The 19,386-nt window shown below is 41.8% G+C and overlaps 1 protein-coding gene across 1 annotated transcript in view; it reads right to left on the reverse strand.

The window, feature by feature from the left end:
- Positions 1–13,622, reverse strand: part of aff2 (AF4/FMR2 family, member 2) — a 130,135-nt gene extending 116,513 nt beyond the window's left edge. Inside the window, exon 1 of the mRNA XM_080415579.1 lies at positions 13,526–13,622. Coding sequence (XP_080271705.1) covers positions 13,526–13,581 — 56 coding nt within the window. The 5' untranslated portion in view covers positions 13,582–13,622. The remainder of the gene's footprint in view (positions 1–13,525) is intronic.
- Between the last annotated feature and the right edge of the window lie 5,764 nt (positions 13,623–19,386).

Below are 19,386 nucleotides of genomic sequence, written 5' to 3' on the forward strand. Positions count from 1 at the left end.
CACACACACACACACACACACACACACACACACACACAAACCAACAAACACACAAACACACAGCAAAGCAAGAACCAAGTGAGAGAATTTCTGTCTTCCATTTCTTCATCTCTACAGCTCCTCTACTCTTCCTCCTGCTCTCTTTCCTGTTTCTCCCTGTTTCACTCCTTTCCATCTACTCTCTCTCTCTCTCTTCCTCTTTGTTTTTGCCTGCCAATGTGAACAAGCTGCACTGAACACGCACACATGTGCGCGCACGCACGCACACATGCACACAGTCTCACACACACACACAGCCATGCCCTGTGTTTATGTATGTAAAATAGAGATGGGAAGGAAGCATGTGTGTTCTCTGTGTGTGTCTCTCTGTGTGTGTGTCTCTCTCTCTGTGTGTGTGTGTGTGTGTGTGTGTGTGTGTGTGTGTGTGTGTGTGTGTGTGTGTGTGTGTGTGTGTGTGTGTGTGTGTGTGTGTGTGTGTGTGTGTGTGTGTGTGTGTGTGTGTGTGTGTGTGTGTGTGTGTGTGTGTGTCTGTGCAAAAAAGATAATAACATTTTTGGGACTCCGGCAGCATTACCTCTCTCCTATGTTGCTATGGCAACAAAGTCAGAGAGAGAGAGAGAGAGAGAGAGAGAGAGAGAGAGAGAGAGAGAGAGAGAGAGAGAGAGAGAGAGAGAGAGGAAGGGAGAGAGAGAGACAGAGAGAGAAACCCCCCAAGGACACACACATACATACACACACACACACACATGCGCCAAAAACATGCCTACACACCACGTTCCATCTCTCTCTCTCTCTGTCTCACTCTCTCTTTCTTTCCCAGCTCATATTCTATGTTTGTCTGTCTCTGTCTCTCTACCCATCTCTCTCCCTCTCTTTCAGACAAAGGCTGTTTCCAGCCAATTAGCCGTTCCCAGCACAGAAAGGGTTAAGAACTGCTTGGTGTCTGCAGCCCAGAGATTTTACCTCCAGCCATTTAGCCCTGCCTGGGAAAGACTGCACACTCCTCTGTAGTATTCAACATATGCCACAGATATACAGTATGTACAGAATTATACGCAATATCCCCAGGACTGGAGAAAGGCAATAGCAATATAATATAATCAATAGCCTGACAATATCCTACACTTATATCTATTTATATATATATATATATATATATATATATATATATATATATATATATATATATATATATATATATATATATATATATATATATAATATATAATATATAATATATAATATAATTATGATAGCACCTGAGGAAGCATTAAGCGAAACGCGTTGTACATATCCTACTGCATCAATTAAGCAAGTCATCCTGCATTTCAGGAGAGTGCGGTCCCTTCTTTTGAAGGTTACTTTTTCTATTATTTTGTAATTTTTTCTTGAATTGACCCACACCTCCCGTTGGGGTGTAGAGTAGAGTTCTCAAATTCTTCCCAAACCCGACCCTACCCGACACGATGTTTTCGGGCCGGGCCGGGCCCAAAATCTATGCTAATTATTAGTCAGCCGGGGCCAAGCCTCTGGTTCCGTGAAAAAAAAACATCTATTACCCCCAAAAAAAGAAATTTCAACTGCCCCCTCCCTGCAGACGGAAATGGCAGTGGATGTGTTGGATGCAGCTCAAAGTGAACTTTACTCAAGTATCTAGTTTGTTGCCGTCCGATCTTCCTAGCCTGTGTTTTTAAAGAAAAACAGGCGACAATGGCCAAAACTCAATCGAAAATCGGCGATCGAAAATTGGCGAAAGTGGCCATTTTCTTTGGATGTGTTGGATGCGTGACTTTGAGGACATAATGACACCTTTTTGGGTTTTGGGGGTTTTCGGGCCTAAAAGTATGGTAATTGTTCGGGCAATAACATCTTAACACAGTGAGCGAACACATCGAATTCGCTGTTCCATCACAGTTTTGGGTGTGTGGTCCTGCCCCCTTTCTGGCAGAAAGCCAATCAGAGGCAGGTAAGGTCTAAGTCTATGTTTCCTTGTCCATTTGAAAAAAACAGGACTAAATGTCTAAAAGCCCCACAAGCCCCCAGAGGCCATGCTGCTCCTTAGACCCAACCGGAAAGTTTGTGCCAAAGGGTGCATGGTGCTAGAAGAAAGGCCATGGGGTCACCAAATCAGCAGGGCTCATCTTCTGGGAATCATGAAGGTGCCCACTATCCAGATAATCCCATGGCAATACAGCCTGTGAGACCAGTGTTGGACAAATGGAGAGAAAGACCAACATTGCATACAAAAAAAGTTAATATGACCTATAACTACATACAAACAAATACAGATAGCATGGACTGCAAATGGGACTTCTCTGTGTGGTTGCAGTAAAGTAGCCCTTTAATATCTCAGTAGTTAAAGCATGAACCCTTATCCAGTATGGAAAGGGTTCCGTTTTCAATGGACACTGCAAACACTGCCAAGTAAAATGAAAGTGAAGCTCAGCATAAGGCTCAAACATGTTTATTTTAAAGATAGGAAGAAAATGCCACATTAGCCATGCAGATATACTGTAAGAGGGAAATAATTTAAGATTTTAGGACAATATGAAAGATAAAGTTTTAGGCTTGAAAAGAAAACGTCTGTGAAAACCAAAATAAATGTGTGTATTACTGCATCTCTCTCTCTCTCTCTCTCTCTCTCTCTCTCTCTCTCTCTCTTTTTTTTCTCTCCACCAGGGAGGCAAGGGGTTCACAAAAGCCCAACAGAGGAGTCAGTCTCACAAACAGACCTGTCTACCTTCTTACCCTCTCAGCGTGAGTGAAGGTGACTCTGCTCTGTATTTCCTATTCAAGTTGAAAACGGAATGAACCAAACAAAAACAAAAGACGCTAAAATAATTATTCAAAAGGAAGACAGAGTGTCAGAACTCAGTGTGACGCAGCAGCATCACAGAGAGCTGCGTCTGATCTTCATAAAAGGACAGCCTAATGTTAACTTGGACAAAACAAAAGGCGGTGTTGTTGTAAAATAAAATAAAATGCATGCAAGTCGAGTCCTCGGGAGACTCAGACGTGGGAGGCTAACGTATTTGTACTCTGCACTTTGATGACATGGCAATTCTACGGGGAGAGCAAGAAAGAGAGACACAGAGAAAAGGTTGAAGGATAAAGGCAGGCACCTACAGAGGGGTATAGAGAGAAGGAGTCTGTGTGTACTCTACTGTATGTGCAGGGTTCAATTTGCTGGGGGGGATAGATTTATCCCCCATGGCTATGCTTTTGATATCCCCCTCTTTATCACTGTGTGCATAATATGTTTTATCCCTGCTTCTGGTCAGATTAATTACATTTCACAATTCTTTTTGGGAAATGTAGACTGTCTGATATGTTTGATGATATAAAATGTAGCAATTGTGAACATGTTTGAGGAGGTAGAGTATGTGTGAATGTTATTTACACTATTACAGCAAAACACACACACGTGTGTGTGTGTGTGTGTGTGTGTGTGTGTGTGTGTGTGCGCGCGCGTGCTAGGACTAGGTGTGGGTCTATATCTAGAGAGGAGTGTGAGGGGCGTGCTGGCAGATTTAGACATAAAAATAGAAACTTGTGCCATTTAATTGTGGCGTCCCTTCACTGAACTGTGTCCCTCGCTGCCCACTATCCTGAAGCTACACCCCAGTGTGATCTTTGGAGAATGGCTGTGTGTGTGTGTGTGTGTGTGCGTGCGTGCTTATGTGTGCATGCATGAATGTGTATGCATGTGTGTGTGCGTGTGTGCGTGACTGTGTGTGCACCATTATGCCTGATTATGAAAAAAAAACTACATTAATTTCTATAGGCCTACATGTGCATGTGTGTCCCTTCTATCTTTATCTTTTGTCTGTCTGTGTGTGTGTGTGTGTGTGTGTGTGTGTGTGTGTGTGTGTGTGTGTGTGTGTGTGTGTGTGTGTGTGTGTGTGTGTGTGTGTGTGTGTGTGTGTTACAGAGGGGAAATATTTCTGTCCTTTTTTTATTTGCCGTGAAGCTTATAATTGTATGTACACTATGAATTTTAGAGTACAGACTGCATAAATATGCATGATGTTTATTCTTAAGTGTAGGGACCTATGTCACAGAGAGAAAGTTCTTTGAAAGAGAGACAAGCACTTACTGTGTTTTGTGCGCTATAAAAAGGACTAAGGTTATGACTTGAACAGTGGTCTCAGTGGACAAACTCTGAAGTCATTTTTCTGCTTTACGACTCACATAATCACAGCTCTTTGGCTTTGTAGGGCAGTGTACTAGTAGATCTGCACTAGACTCCATGTAGGAATAATGAATGTCCACACTATAAAAATAAAAGCCATTCAGTGCGCATTATACATGAAATACATAAAATGCTAAATGCAGGACTAATGACCAATAGCTGAGATTTGTCATCCTCAAAGTACCTTTAAACAGCAGACATCAATACGTGGTGCTTCAATATGCTTCCTGTGTTCAGTGTTCTCTGTCAGAGTGTGTGCAGGTCAGCCTTAATGACACAAAAAACACCAGAAACCAGAACACAACTACACCTGGAGATCAATAAACTGTTAGACAGGATACGCTAGCACACACAAGGCACATGGGAACAAACATTTATGCAGGTATGCGCACACACACAAGCACACCTGCATTGAATGCACACGCAAACACACACACATGCACACGCAAACACACGCACAGACGCACACACACACACACACACACACACACACACACACACACACACACAGTTTCGCTCTCGCTCTACTAAACATGAACAGGCTCTGTCGCACGCATGTACATGCAAATAAACATTTCTGCATTATGCACAAGCACATAAGCACACACATGCATGCACGCACGCACGCACGCACGCACGCACACACACACTCGCGCGCGCACACACACACACACGCACACACACACACGTACACACACGTACACGCACACACACGCACACACATGCACACGCACACACATGCACTTACGCACACGCTCACAAAGATTTGCTGTATTGATCGAACTGCCCGTTAGCTATATTCTCCAGCACCCCCAAGTACATAGTGAGGGCTTACAGCTTGTCTCTCCTCTCCAGTCCACTGCCATCTATCTTAAGACTAATGAGGCTCGACACACTGTGCTTGCCAGTTGTACAGTCAATATTATACACAAATATACTGTGCAGAGAGATACTCAAAGCGTTGGCTGGCGTTGGTCCTCGACAACGAGGCACGATACATAAAAGGGTTGGCAATATATTGAATCCCCCATTATGACTGATATGTTTTAATGAGCTATTATGCAACATCGACATATCAAAGGATTTCAATGTATGTTTTAACCAGGTGTCCTTATTCTGAAGTGAACATTCGCCAAAAATAGCTGATGTACAAGCTCAGTTAGCTCACTACGGCGCATTATGAGCTTGTATCAGCTATTTTGGATACATATATGGGTATTATATTAATGAACAAACTGCTTTTGTTTTGGCTCTATCTCTGTAGAGCCTCCCTTTTAACCTGTGCTGTTCAAAAGTCTGACGCAGGTATTAAACACTTACATACAGATTATTTTTTTTGCAGGACTTTAGCTTACAATTAATTCGACAAGGACTAGGGCAGAGGATGACAAAGTTCCTTAGACAAACAAAATGCTGAGGTGAGGTAGAATGCATCGTAATTAATTCATCTATATAGTTGTTCGGGGAGAAAACATCGGGGAAGCAATGTTTCAACGTCCTCCAGAGGTGAGGTGAGGGACCCTCATGCACATTTATCCTCTTCCCCACCGTCTCCCAGTGTCCTCAGCTGGGAGAGAGCAACCCACCACAGCCGTTGGCTTGTTTGTTAATAAACCAGCACAGGGGATGTCAGGCATCGGGAAAAAAGCCAGAAGGCATACCATCCCTAATTTCGAAATGATGTCCACACAGTTGGACCGAAATGCTTTTTTCCATGTAAAACAGTGAGCAGAGGATTACTCACATAGCCGCCTCACAAGCTCTGAAGCAAAATAAGCTCGCCTATAAAAATAACTTTTCAGGAAATGAAAAGGAACAGCTGTTTAACTGCCATGTAATTTGGATAACAGATATGAATGTTAGATAAGCCTAATGTCAGATCTGATCTGACATTTACTCTGACTGCTGCATATCATAAACTTCTGTCTGTAAACAGACACGTTTTGTTTTTTGAGGGGGAAGGGGGAGGGGGGTTATACCCATATTATAACCTATTTCTCTCTCAGCTCCTACAGAGACTGTGCTGTATTATTACATGACACATTCCATAATAGATTTATTTTGGTTCTGTTAACCGTGAAGCACTTCAGAGGCATTTTCCTCTTAGCACGTTTTGTACAAATTAAGCTTATTTAGGATAATTTAATTTGCTGATTCATTCATTTCATCTGCTTAGCTGCAGATCCTCTTATCAATGGCTGCTTAAAAGTGTAACTACATTATAAGCTATAGTTTCTAATCTGGTACTGTACATCAATAGTGCTAGATTCAGAAACACTCATCTCACTAAGCACAATAAACTCACTGGAATGTGTGTGAGAATGGTGCAGATACACTCTTATAACAACACACATTACTGTCTGTCACACACACCAGTGCCACAGCAGGGAGCAACGAGGCCGCTCAATTAACCTGGTAAATTACAGTATGAGACTACAGCAAGAAGAGAATGGGGATAAAGGAACAAGACAATTACAGTACAGACATGAGATATGCCACAAATACATGTTTAAAAGCACAGTTGGAACAGGTGTAAGGTGACGTGTATCAAAGTAGAGGAGGTATGTACAGTATGTGCCTATCACTATCAATAATAAAAAACAAAAAATACAACATTTGAGATGTAACTCCAGTAGGTGGTTAATCAAATGTTATGCTTCATTATAGTTTAAGGCATTCCCTTACAGGGACGACACACAGTATAAATATGAATATTTCAATTGATTTATTCCCAATTCCCATAACATTTAGCTATATCCCTCTAGCTCTTAGCTTCTCTAAATGAAAGAACAGCACACAAACGCTATGTTAGTCTTTGGGGAGCAGTATCGTCACCTTTGGGGAAATTATAACCCAGTAGAACGCCTCTAATGTGCTTCTTAGTAGGCTACTACTAAGTACCCAGTACTAGCTGGGTAATGAATTGGAAATAGTAATGGTACAGCTCACAGTGCAAATTTAAATGAAACACCTTTTTTTTTCTTGGTTGGCTCCTGTATTCATGTATGGGCACAAAAATAATTGAATATAGTAACTGTTAAAATTGTGACGCAATACAACCTTGAGTTTTTCATTTTGACATAAAGAATTGTCTTGAACTAGTAAATGGTGTTGTGACCTACAGGTGGGTCATAAGACTGTCCGTGAACATTGTGTTGTTTTTATTTCTAATGTGGGTCCTGCGCAAAAGCAGTTGAGAAATAAAACATACAGTAAAAACCATGAAACCTACAGTACATTAATGAAAGCCCCACAGTTGATGATCTGTACACATCAATTTGAAGCAAGAATGCTTACTGAACTGAGAACCTCTCCAACACAGTCGAACACAAAGATCAGTTATTCACCTTATCCACTTAAATTTCAACCTTCGAGTCACAAGTGCTCTTCTATAACCTCCAGGCTACTGCCAGCCCCAACGATGCTGACTGCTCATTTTCCCGGAGCAGTCAGTGTTGATTGCTTGCTCATTTCTGAATGACTTGTAGTGCTTAATGCATAATGAAAAATAGAAAAAATGATACAGTATGCCTGCAGTCAAATATCACATTGCGGCAGCCAACAGGAATGACATGTGCGTGTCAAAAATATTGGCATTGTTCTTCGATGACAGCATTATTTGATACAGGGAGCAAATGTCATCAGGAAGGACCTGTTAACACTGTACGTCTATTAGTCAGTGTACTCTTTCTTGGTTCCCCCGCCCCCCACACCCCCCCCCCCCCACACACACACACACACACACAAACACAGTATCTCTCTTTACTCTGTCGCTGTTTCTCTCTTCCAGGCTGTGCAAATAATGTAATTTGTCACACATGAGCTTCCACGGAGGCAGCGACCTTTGGAAGCTTCACAATAAATTGGTCCTTGCTGGGAAAGGTACGTCATTGTCATTCCCTGTCAGTTTCTCTCTCTCTCTCTCTCTCTCTTTCTCTCTCTGTCTCTCTCGCATCTCTGTGTTCAAAGGTAATTTTGTTAATGGTATTTAATTTGAAATCTAATCTATGCTCCTGCGAGGCTAACTACCACTCTGTCTCTATTCACATCCTACATAGGCTGCAGTCGCTATGTACACAGACAGTCAAACATGCACGCACTCACGTACGCGCACACACACACGCACACGCACACACACACACACACACACACACACACACACACACACACACACACACACACACACACACACCCCCACCCCCACACACACACACACACACACACTCACACAGAACATAGGTGTCAACAATGCCCCCCCAACCCAAACCTAGAGAGCATGCACTGGAGCATTGGGTTCAAAGGGCAAATATACTGTAGGTGTCTGTGTGTGTGTGTGTGTGTGTGTGTGTGTGTGTGTGTGTGTGTGTGTGTGTGTGTGTGTGTGTGTGTGTGTGTGTGTGTGTGTGTGTGTGTGTGTGTGTGTGCGTGTGCGTGTGCATGCATGCGTGCGTGCGTGTGTGCGTGTGTGTTATCATTCCTCAGCACTATGCTCTGGTTGGCAGATAGCACAGCTCAGAGACCTGGGAGAGAACGAGAGCGAGACACACACAGACAGAGACTTGGCTCCTGCCAACCCTTGTGTCCCTAAAAAGCCCCACTCCACCACCACAGCACGCCACTCGCCACTAAACCGCCAGCCCGAATCCACACGCCTCTAATTAATTACAGCACTTACTTGTCTTTTATTTGTCAGATTCATTGTGTGTGAAAAAAACACCTCGTAACAATGTTTCTTGCAACACGTCACGGAACATAATGTTTTATTTACCGTATCCCCTCAATGCGCATCTCCCGTCTTGTATATTTCACTATTCCTTGCCGTTATGTCTTTATCAATTAGCAGCGAACAAAGAGAGAGAGAGGGAGCAACCAGGAGGAGAGCAGATAAAAGAACATCTTTAGAAAAAGACAGAGCTCAGTAAAATCCTGTCTGAGTGTTCATTGAACTCTGAGATGGTAAGAATGGATCAGAACTCTGCACTCTCTGTTCAGTTAACACTCAGGAGACACAGCATGGGTTCGGTTCATCTTTGACACAAAGGTCTAGGAAGGTGAAAGGCTCGTTATGCCCAATTTATGCTCCATCATATGTCGGTGAAAATAGCTGATCTACAAGCTCACAGCGTGTCGCGGATGCGACGCGTTGAGAGCTTGTAGATCTACAATTTTCTCCGACACAAACGTATGACAAAGTATAAATCATGCTTTATCTCCCCTGCATCTCCTTCTAAAGAGGACATTTCCTCAAAGGTTCAGATATGAGGAAGTCCACCTGAAGATAAGAGCTCATATCAGTGCTGGCATAGTGATTTCTCTCAGTATCACTGAAAGACGTACTTCCATTTGTAATTAGAAATGTATGTTTAGCAAGTCTAATTATGAAATAGATAGATGAGGAAATAATGCAAAATGAATTACCTTGGAAATATAAATAGTTTGATTTACAAAATGGAAGTCGTTTTTTATATTTTTGTTGGCACAGACAAGTAGATAGACTCAGCCTTTAATTTCAGAGCAGGTTTTATCAATAGGCTATGAATAAACTGGTTTGCACGTCCAACCAAACCGGGCTCAGGTGCAGGATAAAATAAAAAAAGACTACATAAACATGGCATGCATCCACACAGACAATTAAACTCCCAATAATGTACAATGTTTTGACCGATGCCTGATGAAGGTCTACAGTATGTTACCAAACCGTTAGGGATTTCATCAATAGACTAGAGAACATAATGTTTTCCAGTTTCTATTTTAGGCTAGTAGATACCCCTGTCTATCTACTAGCCATCCTGCACCTGAGCCCTGTTTGGTTGGACGTGCAAACCAGTTTATTCATAGCCTATTGATCAAACCTGCTCTGAAATGTTTATCTACTGAATTTATTGATCTAGAATGCCCAAAGTATAGTTAATTGTAACTTGTGGTTTAGTAACATACTATTGTAAGAAACAGTCGGCCCTCAGTGCGGACTGTTTCTTAAGACTGTAAACTGAGAGTCTGCTGCACCCGTCTTTCCTTCTCTTAATCCACTGACAGCAGAGCACGCTTAGCTCAGACTTCTGTCACATAGTATTTGAATTAGTAACAATACTATACCAGCTCACCTGTCACCCCTGTCTATCTACTAGCCATCTACTCAGTGAGTAGCTCCATATGGGGCACCAGGTGAATGCAAACATCCAACCTGGTAAGTTTTAAACCATTCAATCCGGGAACGCATCTGTGTCATTTTAGATGTCTTTGGCTATTCAAAAATAGCAGATCTACTACGAGCTTGTAGATCAGCTATTTGTTTTTAAAAAATCGTGAACATTTGTGCAAATCTTTAGATATATGTTTTTTAAAGCGAACATTTTTAACTAAAATCTTTGATTCATCTGGGGATTCGACAAATGTCTTCTAAACCACAACATTTTTTTTTTCGAAAAAAACGTATGTTGCTATAATATCAGTGGTTCTCAAACTTGTCAAGGACCCGCAAAATAATATTTTGTTCCAGGGACCCCCAGAAGCAAAGATTTGAGTTAAAAATGTATATATATATTCAAAGATTTGCACATATTTTTATTTTACAAGACTACAGGAGCCCTTCTACAAGACTATGAGCTTGTAGATCTGCTATTTTTGAATAGCCAAAGAAATCTAAAATGACACAGATGCGTTCCTGGATTGAAAGGGTTAAAACTATGGAATAATAGCTGACCCGAGTCCCCCAGGGGTCTATGACTATAGGCTACTAGGCTCCCTCCTTTTTCCCTCTACACCAGATATCTTCTGCGACAATAGCTGAGCTATATATTAAGCTCACAATGTGCCATCTTGCGATACGTGGTGATCTTGTAGATCTGTTATAATCCCATAATGTTTGCCTATTATGACATGGCCAGAAAAGGGATGCTTGGGTTCACGTGGTTAAAAAAAGAAAACTGCTGTACCGGGCAGGGGACCCTGAGGACCAGGATTGGGAATCTGTGACCTAGAACAGCGGTTCTCAACTTTGGTCCTTAAGAACCACTTACAATAGCTTATAGTTCCACTGGCACAAATGGACTGACATTTGGCTGGCCTCCGTTGCACTTGCATAATTTTGTGTATTGACACGAGGTGCATTACATTGAAATAATGCACCTCAGCACCTGGCACCTTTGCCACATGACTGTATGCGCCTTCACACTTTACAGTTTTTCACACAGTGTGCACAGGCGTTTCTTCTTTTTTTTTTCACTTTAATTTATTCATCCAGGAAAGACTTGCGCTTACACATACACAATGTTGCTTTTCACATTAATACAGTTACACGCATTAACACCTAACACCTGGCAGCTTCCCAGTGTACAGTACTACCACAGATGCCGTGCTCCAGGGCACATGTGGTTACATGTCTACCACGCAGCATCTCAGACCGTGTTGCTGAGTGCGAAGTTTCATTCATTTAATTTATTCTAACCTCACAGCAGTGCAAAGTACGTTTTATTTATGGCCAAAATGTGTGCTAATAATATGAGGTTAGGTGTACACATGACATTTCTGTAAAAAGGGCTGACATCTGAACAGCCACCACATCAGTCAGGCTCAGTCTGATAGAGACCATGCTTATGTTATGGAACATGGGGGGGGGGGGGGGGCAACCCCCCATGTCTTTTGTGTTTAGTCTTTGTCTTTGCAGCTTTACCCCCATATGACAGCCAATAAAAAAAGCCAACCAATTATGACCTCATCATCATCACACATGTCTCATGTATGCAAACCTCTAAACTTCACTCATTCATTGTTTCGTGTGATGTGGACATGTGTGTGTGTGTGTGCACCCAGTGATCTTGGTACATAGAAATTGATCTATTGAAGATTCTGACTTTCAAATGTACATATTTTTTGTTTTGATTGTATTGCTGTATTGTTGTATTGTGCTTTCTGCTTTCGCAATGTAAACGTATGTTTTCTCATGCCAATAAAGCCCTTTGAATTGAATTGAATTGAATTGTGTGTGTGTGTGTGTGTGTGTGTGTGTGTGTGTGTGCGTGTGCGTGTGCGTGTGCGTGTGAGTGTGAGTGTGCGTGTGCGTGTGCGTGTGCGTGTGTGTGTGTGTGTGTGTGTACTGTGTAAAACCGAGCACACAGAGAAGACCAACCAACAGCACAACACAAGGGAAGGCTTTCAGCAATTGGAACTTATAATATGTACCGTTTTTATTTACTATTTATTTGTCCTGTAAATATCCATTTGTTTTGGAGTGCCCCCCCCCCCCATTTATTTTTGACAAGCGCTAAAGAAGTTGTTATAATGATTAGACTATATCACCTACAGCTGTGTACTGACAGAGACAATGCATGACAGAAGCGCACCTCGAGTCGGGCTCACCGGTCAGACAGCGCTGTCCAAGTTCTCCACACCAGGGGTCACCGTCTTTTAACAGGGGGTCCGGGACCCCTAGGCCTAGGGCGTCCTCAGAGTTACTAGAGGGGAGGCCGCCAAATCTTTGTGTGATAGTGATAGGAACATTTTTTCACATTAACCACTTGAAGTTCTTGAACCCTTTAGCATCCCTATACTCTGAGGGGAACATTAGCCGAAAATATCTGCTCTACAAGCTCACACTGCCCGTTGTGAGCTTGTAGGTCTGCTATTTTCGGCAAAGAGGTTGGGGGGAAAAAAAGAGCAGACCAAGTACAGAATGAGAAGTCAAGTTTACTAACTATTAAGGGTTTATAGTGGGTTAAATGTCTGGAAAATACACATTAAAACGAATCCAACATACACTGATGACAGTAGCTGTCAAACAAGTCTACGAAGCCAGATCTATGAAATCTATGAAAAAGTTTAATATGAAACACGATTTCATACAATATGTAGTGGTGGTGGTGGGGGTCCCTGATTCACATCTCTCTGTCAGCGCTGTGAAGACCCCCCTGCTTTTTACACTATTGAATAAATGTCCACATTCCTTCGTACTGTACGAGAAGAAAGCAGCGATGTGGCAGCTGAGCTGAGCTGGAGACTAAAAGGTTCTTCTACAACCCAGAGAGAGAGAGAGAAGAGAGAGAGCAGCTTCTAGTGACAAAGGAAGACGTTGCTGTAGACGGAGTACTTACTGTTACTGTTACTACAAGGGCTCTGTCCCAATTCTAAAACAACCAGCACGTCAGGACATTTAAGGTTCTCTCCACCGTTCCAAAAAAAAAACACTCAACGAGCGGTCTCTACAACAACGCGTTATATTGACTGAATTGTGTCCATTCATTCCTATTTTAGGAACCGTCACCTTTCTTATTGTTGTGTGTGTGATAGAACAACAACATATTAATGCACGAACTGGAGAATATTGTTGGTACTCACCACGGTTGTTGCTCTATCTCCCAGTCTCGGAAAAAGTCGAACTCGAAAAGGTCCATTATTATCGGTTAAAATCCCAGCTGGGGCTACGACGTGGTTTCTACATGGGCTTTCAGTGATACGAGTGCCGAGTGCGTATGAACAGTGTGTGAGTGAGAGCGGAGAGAGAGAGGGGGGGGGGAGAGAGAGAGAGAGAGAGAGAGTGAGAGGGAGAGAGAGGGAGAGAGACAGAGAGAGAAAGAGAAGAGAAGAGAGAGAGAGAGAGAGAGAGGCTGGCTGATGAACGCTGCCAGGAATCTGCTACGTGGTGGAGGCAGGCTGAAGCGCGCGCGCGCGCGCGCACACACGCGCAGGCACACACACACACACACACACACACACACACACACACCGTCTTAATTTTGACAGCAAATTTTTATTTCGTTTTAGACATAGTCTTTTGAATACAATTTCATTTAGTTTTAGTCATATTTTAGTCATCTGAAATGTTTTAGTTTTAGTCGACTAAATATCATAAGATTTTAGTCGACTTAAATCTACAGTTGATTTAGTCAACAAAAATGTATTTTGGCGGGCCTTGATGGCGTTGTAATGCCTGATTTTACACTTGGTTGCATGCTGACAATAGCCACTCTACAAGCTCACAATGCGTTGTGAGCTTGTAGATCTACTATTTTCAGACCTAGTGCAACCAAACATAAAATTACTTGTCTTTTAGTCCTACTGGATCTCTTCTCCACTAGTCCCTCCCTAACATTTTTGTCTAGTTTTTATTTGTTGACGAAATTGCCAATATATTTAGTCTTAGTTTTAGTCATCAATCATAGCTTAGTTTTTATTTTGTTTTCAGACATTACTGGCACAAAAATGCATAGCTGTATATTAAGAGTAGAAAGCTGAGGACAGGCCCCCTAACATGACAGAATGACATGGCACAGGGGCGCCGATTTGTGTCTGCGCGTGTGAAAATTTGCGGTTATTTCCCAGGTTTGTTACCTTTTTAGGGGGGTTTTGTTACTTTAATGCGGTTAATTTGGTTAATTTGGTACCAAAAATGTACTCCATGAAATGAAGATGTCTGTGTTTTTTTCTTTTTCTATTTTTGTGATGAGTTTGTGAGGGGGTGCTCTTCATTTCCCCTGGGTGCTTTAGCCCCGAAGCACCCGCAGTATCGGCGCCCTTGACATGGCAAATAATTAATCAGTGTTAAAAACTTCAACTATTATTATTACAGAAAGTGTAGGAAGTACATGAACATGCAGTGAACACAAAGGTAGGATAGACACCTTGTTAGGTACACACAACGTTGGTTATAGCTCATACAAGACAGTGAGTGACTATTCTATCTTCCAAGGGCCTTGTTTGAACCCAGGCCTCACTGCATGGAGGTAAATAGGCAGAGGTCTTTTGTTGGCTGGATAGACCACATTTTGCCTGTTCTGTTGTTGCAAACTAACATATACGTTGTTGTATGACTGTGTTGTTGTGGTGCGAATACCATGGACTCAGACAACTTCTTTACTTTGCAATTAAAACATATTATTGCCTTGTAATATGCATTATACAATTCTATAATTAAGAAGAAAATCTGAATGCAGGTGTCTCTGTCTGCCTAAATGCAGATGCGCTTAATTCCCCTGAGGGATGACACTGGTCACTGTCCTAATTTAGAAATTGTTGAAATCAAGTGGTCTCCTTGAGGACCCAGGAGGGTTGGCTGGAAGTGCTGAAAACGTTTAAAAAGTCATTTGTAACCAAAATAAAAATCACACCCAGTGTGAAGTGGGCGGTGTGGTCACAGTGGTCATCACAGTGATGGAAGAAGTGATGGAAGAAACCATAACTTAAAAAAAACAAATTTATGTTTTTTTTTAAGTTATGGTCCTATTTATAGGCTATGCACATGACATGTGTCATGTTTCCCTAGCCAATCACAGTCCTGAATAGACTGTGATTGGCCAATCACGGTGCAGGGTTAGGGGGGGTACATTTGTGGCCAATCACAGCGCAGGATTTGGTGTGCAAATATCCAAACCTCAAATATAGGGGCGGTTTCACCGCCCAAAAATATTTTCGTGAGCGACACAAATGCACACAGAGTATGAATTTGGCTCAAATACACAAAACCTAAGAGTAAGAGTTCTATGCAAAAATACACAGAAGAGTTCTATGCAAGGCCCCCTCCAACATCTTTTGATGAAATCGACCAAACACGGTAAGTTGATTATAATTCTATAACAAATAGGCCTATAAGTTTCCTTTCCGCAATGTTGACTAACAGAATCTTTCAATAACAATTTAACTCAGATCAGTCAAAAGATTTGTTTAACCCAGATTTGGCTCAAACTAGGGGTTTGTTCTACTGCTATGCCACCAAAATGTGCAATACCCTACCAATAGTCATTAAAAAGTGTGACTCCTTACCTTCCTTCAAAACCTTACAGGTGTCTGCAATGTGTAACTGGCCCTTGTAAAAAGTCTAAGCTTTTCACCGGAAATGACCCCCACCCCCCAACTGTTTACTGTACATATTTTTTCTTTTTGTTACTACAGTACTCTTATAAATTATGTTTTGTATATTATTGTATATTATTGTTTGTCTTTAAATGTCTTGATGAATTGAATTTACAGGACCTCAATGGAAATAAGCCATAGGCTTTTTTGGGTGATCCTTTTAGCATCCTTTTGTATAAATCTGTACCTTTTTTTTGCAAACTATTAATAAAGTATTCAATCAATCAATCAATTTGGTCAACTACACATTCATAACTTTCAACAAACAGTTGCATTCACTGTATTCAGTTTACTCAAAGCGGCAATCATATAACTTTCATATCATGCCTGAGATTTGAATGTTAACGCATATGAGCTTCAGCCAGTACTACATGCCAACCAGTAAGTGTCTTACCTGACACCAGTGTCAAAATATGTCAATGGAAGTAGTATGGAAACAATGTGCTAGTTATATTGTATTAACATACTCTACGATACAGAATGGTTAAAATAACTTTTTGTTAATTGATATGATTCTGGATTGCAGCTTTAAAAGGACTACAACAGACAAACTACATTTTCCATTTAGCTCTATATAGTTCAGACATGTCCAAAGTCCAGCACGGGGGCCAGTCGTGGCACGAGGGCAAATTTGATATGGTCTGCGGCTTCCTTCCTAAAATATATTATTCATGGCACACCAGTAGTCATGTCAAATTCATACATTGAAGTGTCTGAGTGTTTGGAAATTAACCTGGGCAGCTATTTCTCAGCAGAATTTGTAAGGGTTCCTATACTACTTGTTCCTTGTGTCATCTCATTCTCAAATTGTAAAAGAAAGGCCATTTGTATTTTATTCTATTATGATTTTCATAGAGACCTTTTCACACCGATCATATTTGGCTACAGCCAAATGTAGTGCAAGAATTGTTTTGGTTTCCTTAACAGCACAGATAAGTACATTGGCTACACTGCCAACAAAATACTATATATTGATATTACACTGTAGTTTAATAAGAATTGTTGTGAAATGATTCATTTGTATGTGACTTTGTTATGGTCCAAATGTACATTATGAAAGGAGATGCAGTTGGCCCTACGGTATTTTCATATTTTCAAAAATGTCCCCCTTTGAAAAACCTGATACCCCTGATATAGTGTGATGATTGCAGAGCATGTGCACAGACACTCCCGTTCTGTTCTTTCTTTTTTTACTCGTGGTCATATTTCAGAAAATATATGAGGTCTGAAAATGAGGGTAGTAATGCTGCCTGCAAGCAACACTTATGACAGTTTGTGTGTTACTTTGTGCGTGCTGCTCTGTATGTGTTCCTTCTTTTCATGGTGGTCATATAGAATCCAGGGAGTAGAACGCATGCATCAGCCCATGTTTGCGGACATGTGACATGTATATGTTTTGTGTATGTGTGTGCGCTGGTCCAGTTGACAACTGGTGTATCACATCCAATTTGAGGACATGCATGTTGCTGCGCGCGTGTGCGTGTGCGTGTGCGTGTGTGTGTGTGTGTGTGTGTGTGCGTGCGTGCGTGCGTACTGTATGCCTTTCTGTTACTGTGTTCCGGGGCAACATGCCAGCACTACTCTATATCAGACTCCACCAGTACAAACACAGCTACTGACAGAGGAGAGGGAGAAGGGAAGGGAAGAGGAGACAGGACGACAGACTGGGAAGGGAGGAAAGGATAAGAGTGGAGACGAGGTCAGGGGAAACGAAGCGAAAGGAGTGGGAAGGAGAGATCAGGACAAGAGTCGAGAGCAGAGGATCGCTTTACCTTATGACCACGAGACAATAAGCTGTGAAAACGTGTTAATTTAACTCTGAGAGTGTACGAATGTAACCAAATGGACCCGTAAAGGTTACATTTGTACACTCTTTGAGTTACAAACGGATTAATTAACACTGAGGATTTGACTGTGTAGCCTGTTGGTTCCATGTTCAAAGTGCATGACTATTGTGGCTGGGAGAAACATGATGGACGCTCTGTGTTATGTAAAACATCACAGGGTAATTCAGCTGCACTGCCTCAAAAACCTACATCGTGGCCCTGAAAAGAAATAAAAGATAAATAAATCGAAGCAGAGTTTCAAGCTCTCACTATCAAAATTCCAACCACATCCCCGGACCTTGAGAACACATCAAAATTCAACCGGTTTCAAGGATTTGAGGCACCAGTGGGAGCTCTGTGCACGTGTGTGTGTGTGTGTGTGTGTGTGTGTGTGTGTGTGTGTGTGTGTGTGTGTGTGTGTGTGTGTGTGTGTGTGTGTGTGTGTGTGTGTGTGTGTGTGTGTGTGTGTGTGTGTGTGTGCGTGCGTGCGTGCGTGCGTGCGTGCGTGCGTGCGTGCGTGCGTGCGTGCGTGCGTGCGTGCGTGCGTGCGTGCGTGCGTGCGTGTGTGTGTTGAAGAGAGGCTGTCCAAATCTAGGTCAGTCTGAGAGACAGACAGTGACTGGAGAGAGCGTGAGAGAGAGAGAGAGGAGGGAGAAAGTGACAAAGTGAGAGAGGGAGTGAGCAGGAGACAGGAGAAAAAGGAAGTATGTTAAAGATGGAGACAGCACAGGGTGAATGACAGTTATGTGGGAAATGAAGGGAAAGAAGCGAAATAAAAGACAGAGACAGACAGACAGACAGTAGACTACTGTGTAGAAGATATCTTTCACACACTCTCACAATAGACCCATTTCACAGTAGACATTTTGACAGGTGAAGAGGAAGGTACTGTAATAATATTAATTGTGGGTATGTTTCATTTGGGTGTTACTGTGTGCCAGCATAATCAGCTCCTGTAACACCTAAATGAAACACTCACAATTAACATTATTACATGCTGCTTTATTTATCCGTCAAAATCGCTGCTGTGAAAAATGTCCATTTAGCAGTTATAATGGTTTCTGTTTTACCCAAGTCAATTTGGATTGGAGTGTAACTTCTTAGTAATTTTTACTTTTTTATTAACTTAAAGGGCAAGGCCACTTTGGCAGAGGTTTGGTTTGTGTAGTTACCTTGCCATGATGCAACTCCAAAGGTGGGCAAGAAATAAAAAATAATTTCTCCATTGACAAGAAATTGATAATTCAAAATATGCTCCTCATTGACTTACATTGTATGGCAAAACCACTGTGGAGGAGCTCTTTTATCTCGTAAACAAACGCAACAAAGCTGATTCAGACAATATAGAACAACTTCCTGTTGATTTTACTATTTGAAGGTACGGATCCAGTTCGGGTTTTCTTCCTAATAAAAATAGCAAAATCAATAGGAAGTTGATTTTTTGTCAATGGAGAAATTATTTTTGTATTTCTTGCCCACCTTCGTTGTTACATCATGGCAAGGTAACTACACAACCCAAACCTC

Source organism: Gymnoscopelus braueri (genome assembly GCF_963280865.1).
Source record: "Gymnoscopelus braueri genome assembly, chromosome: 20".
Taxonomy (NCBI): domain Eukaryota; kingdom Metazoa; phylum Chordata; class Actinopteri; order Myctophiformes; family Myctophidae; genus Gymnoscopelus; species Gymnoscopelus braueri.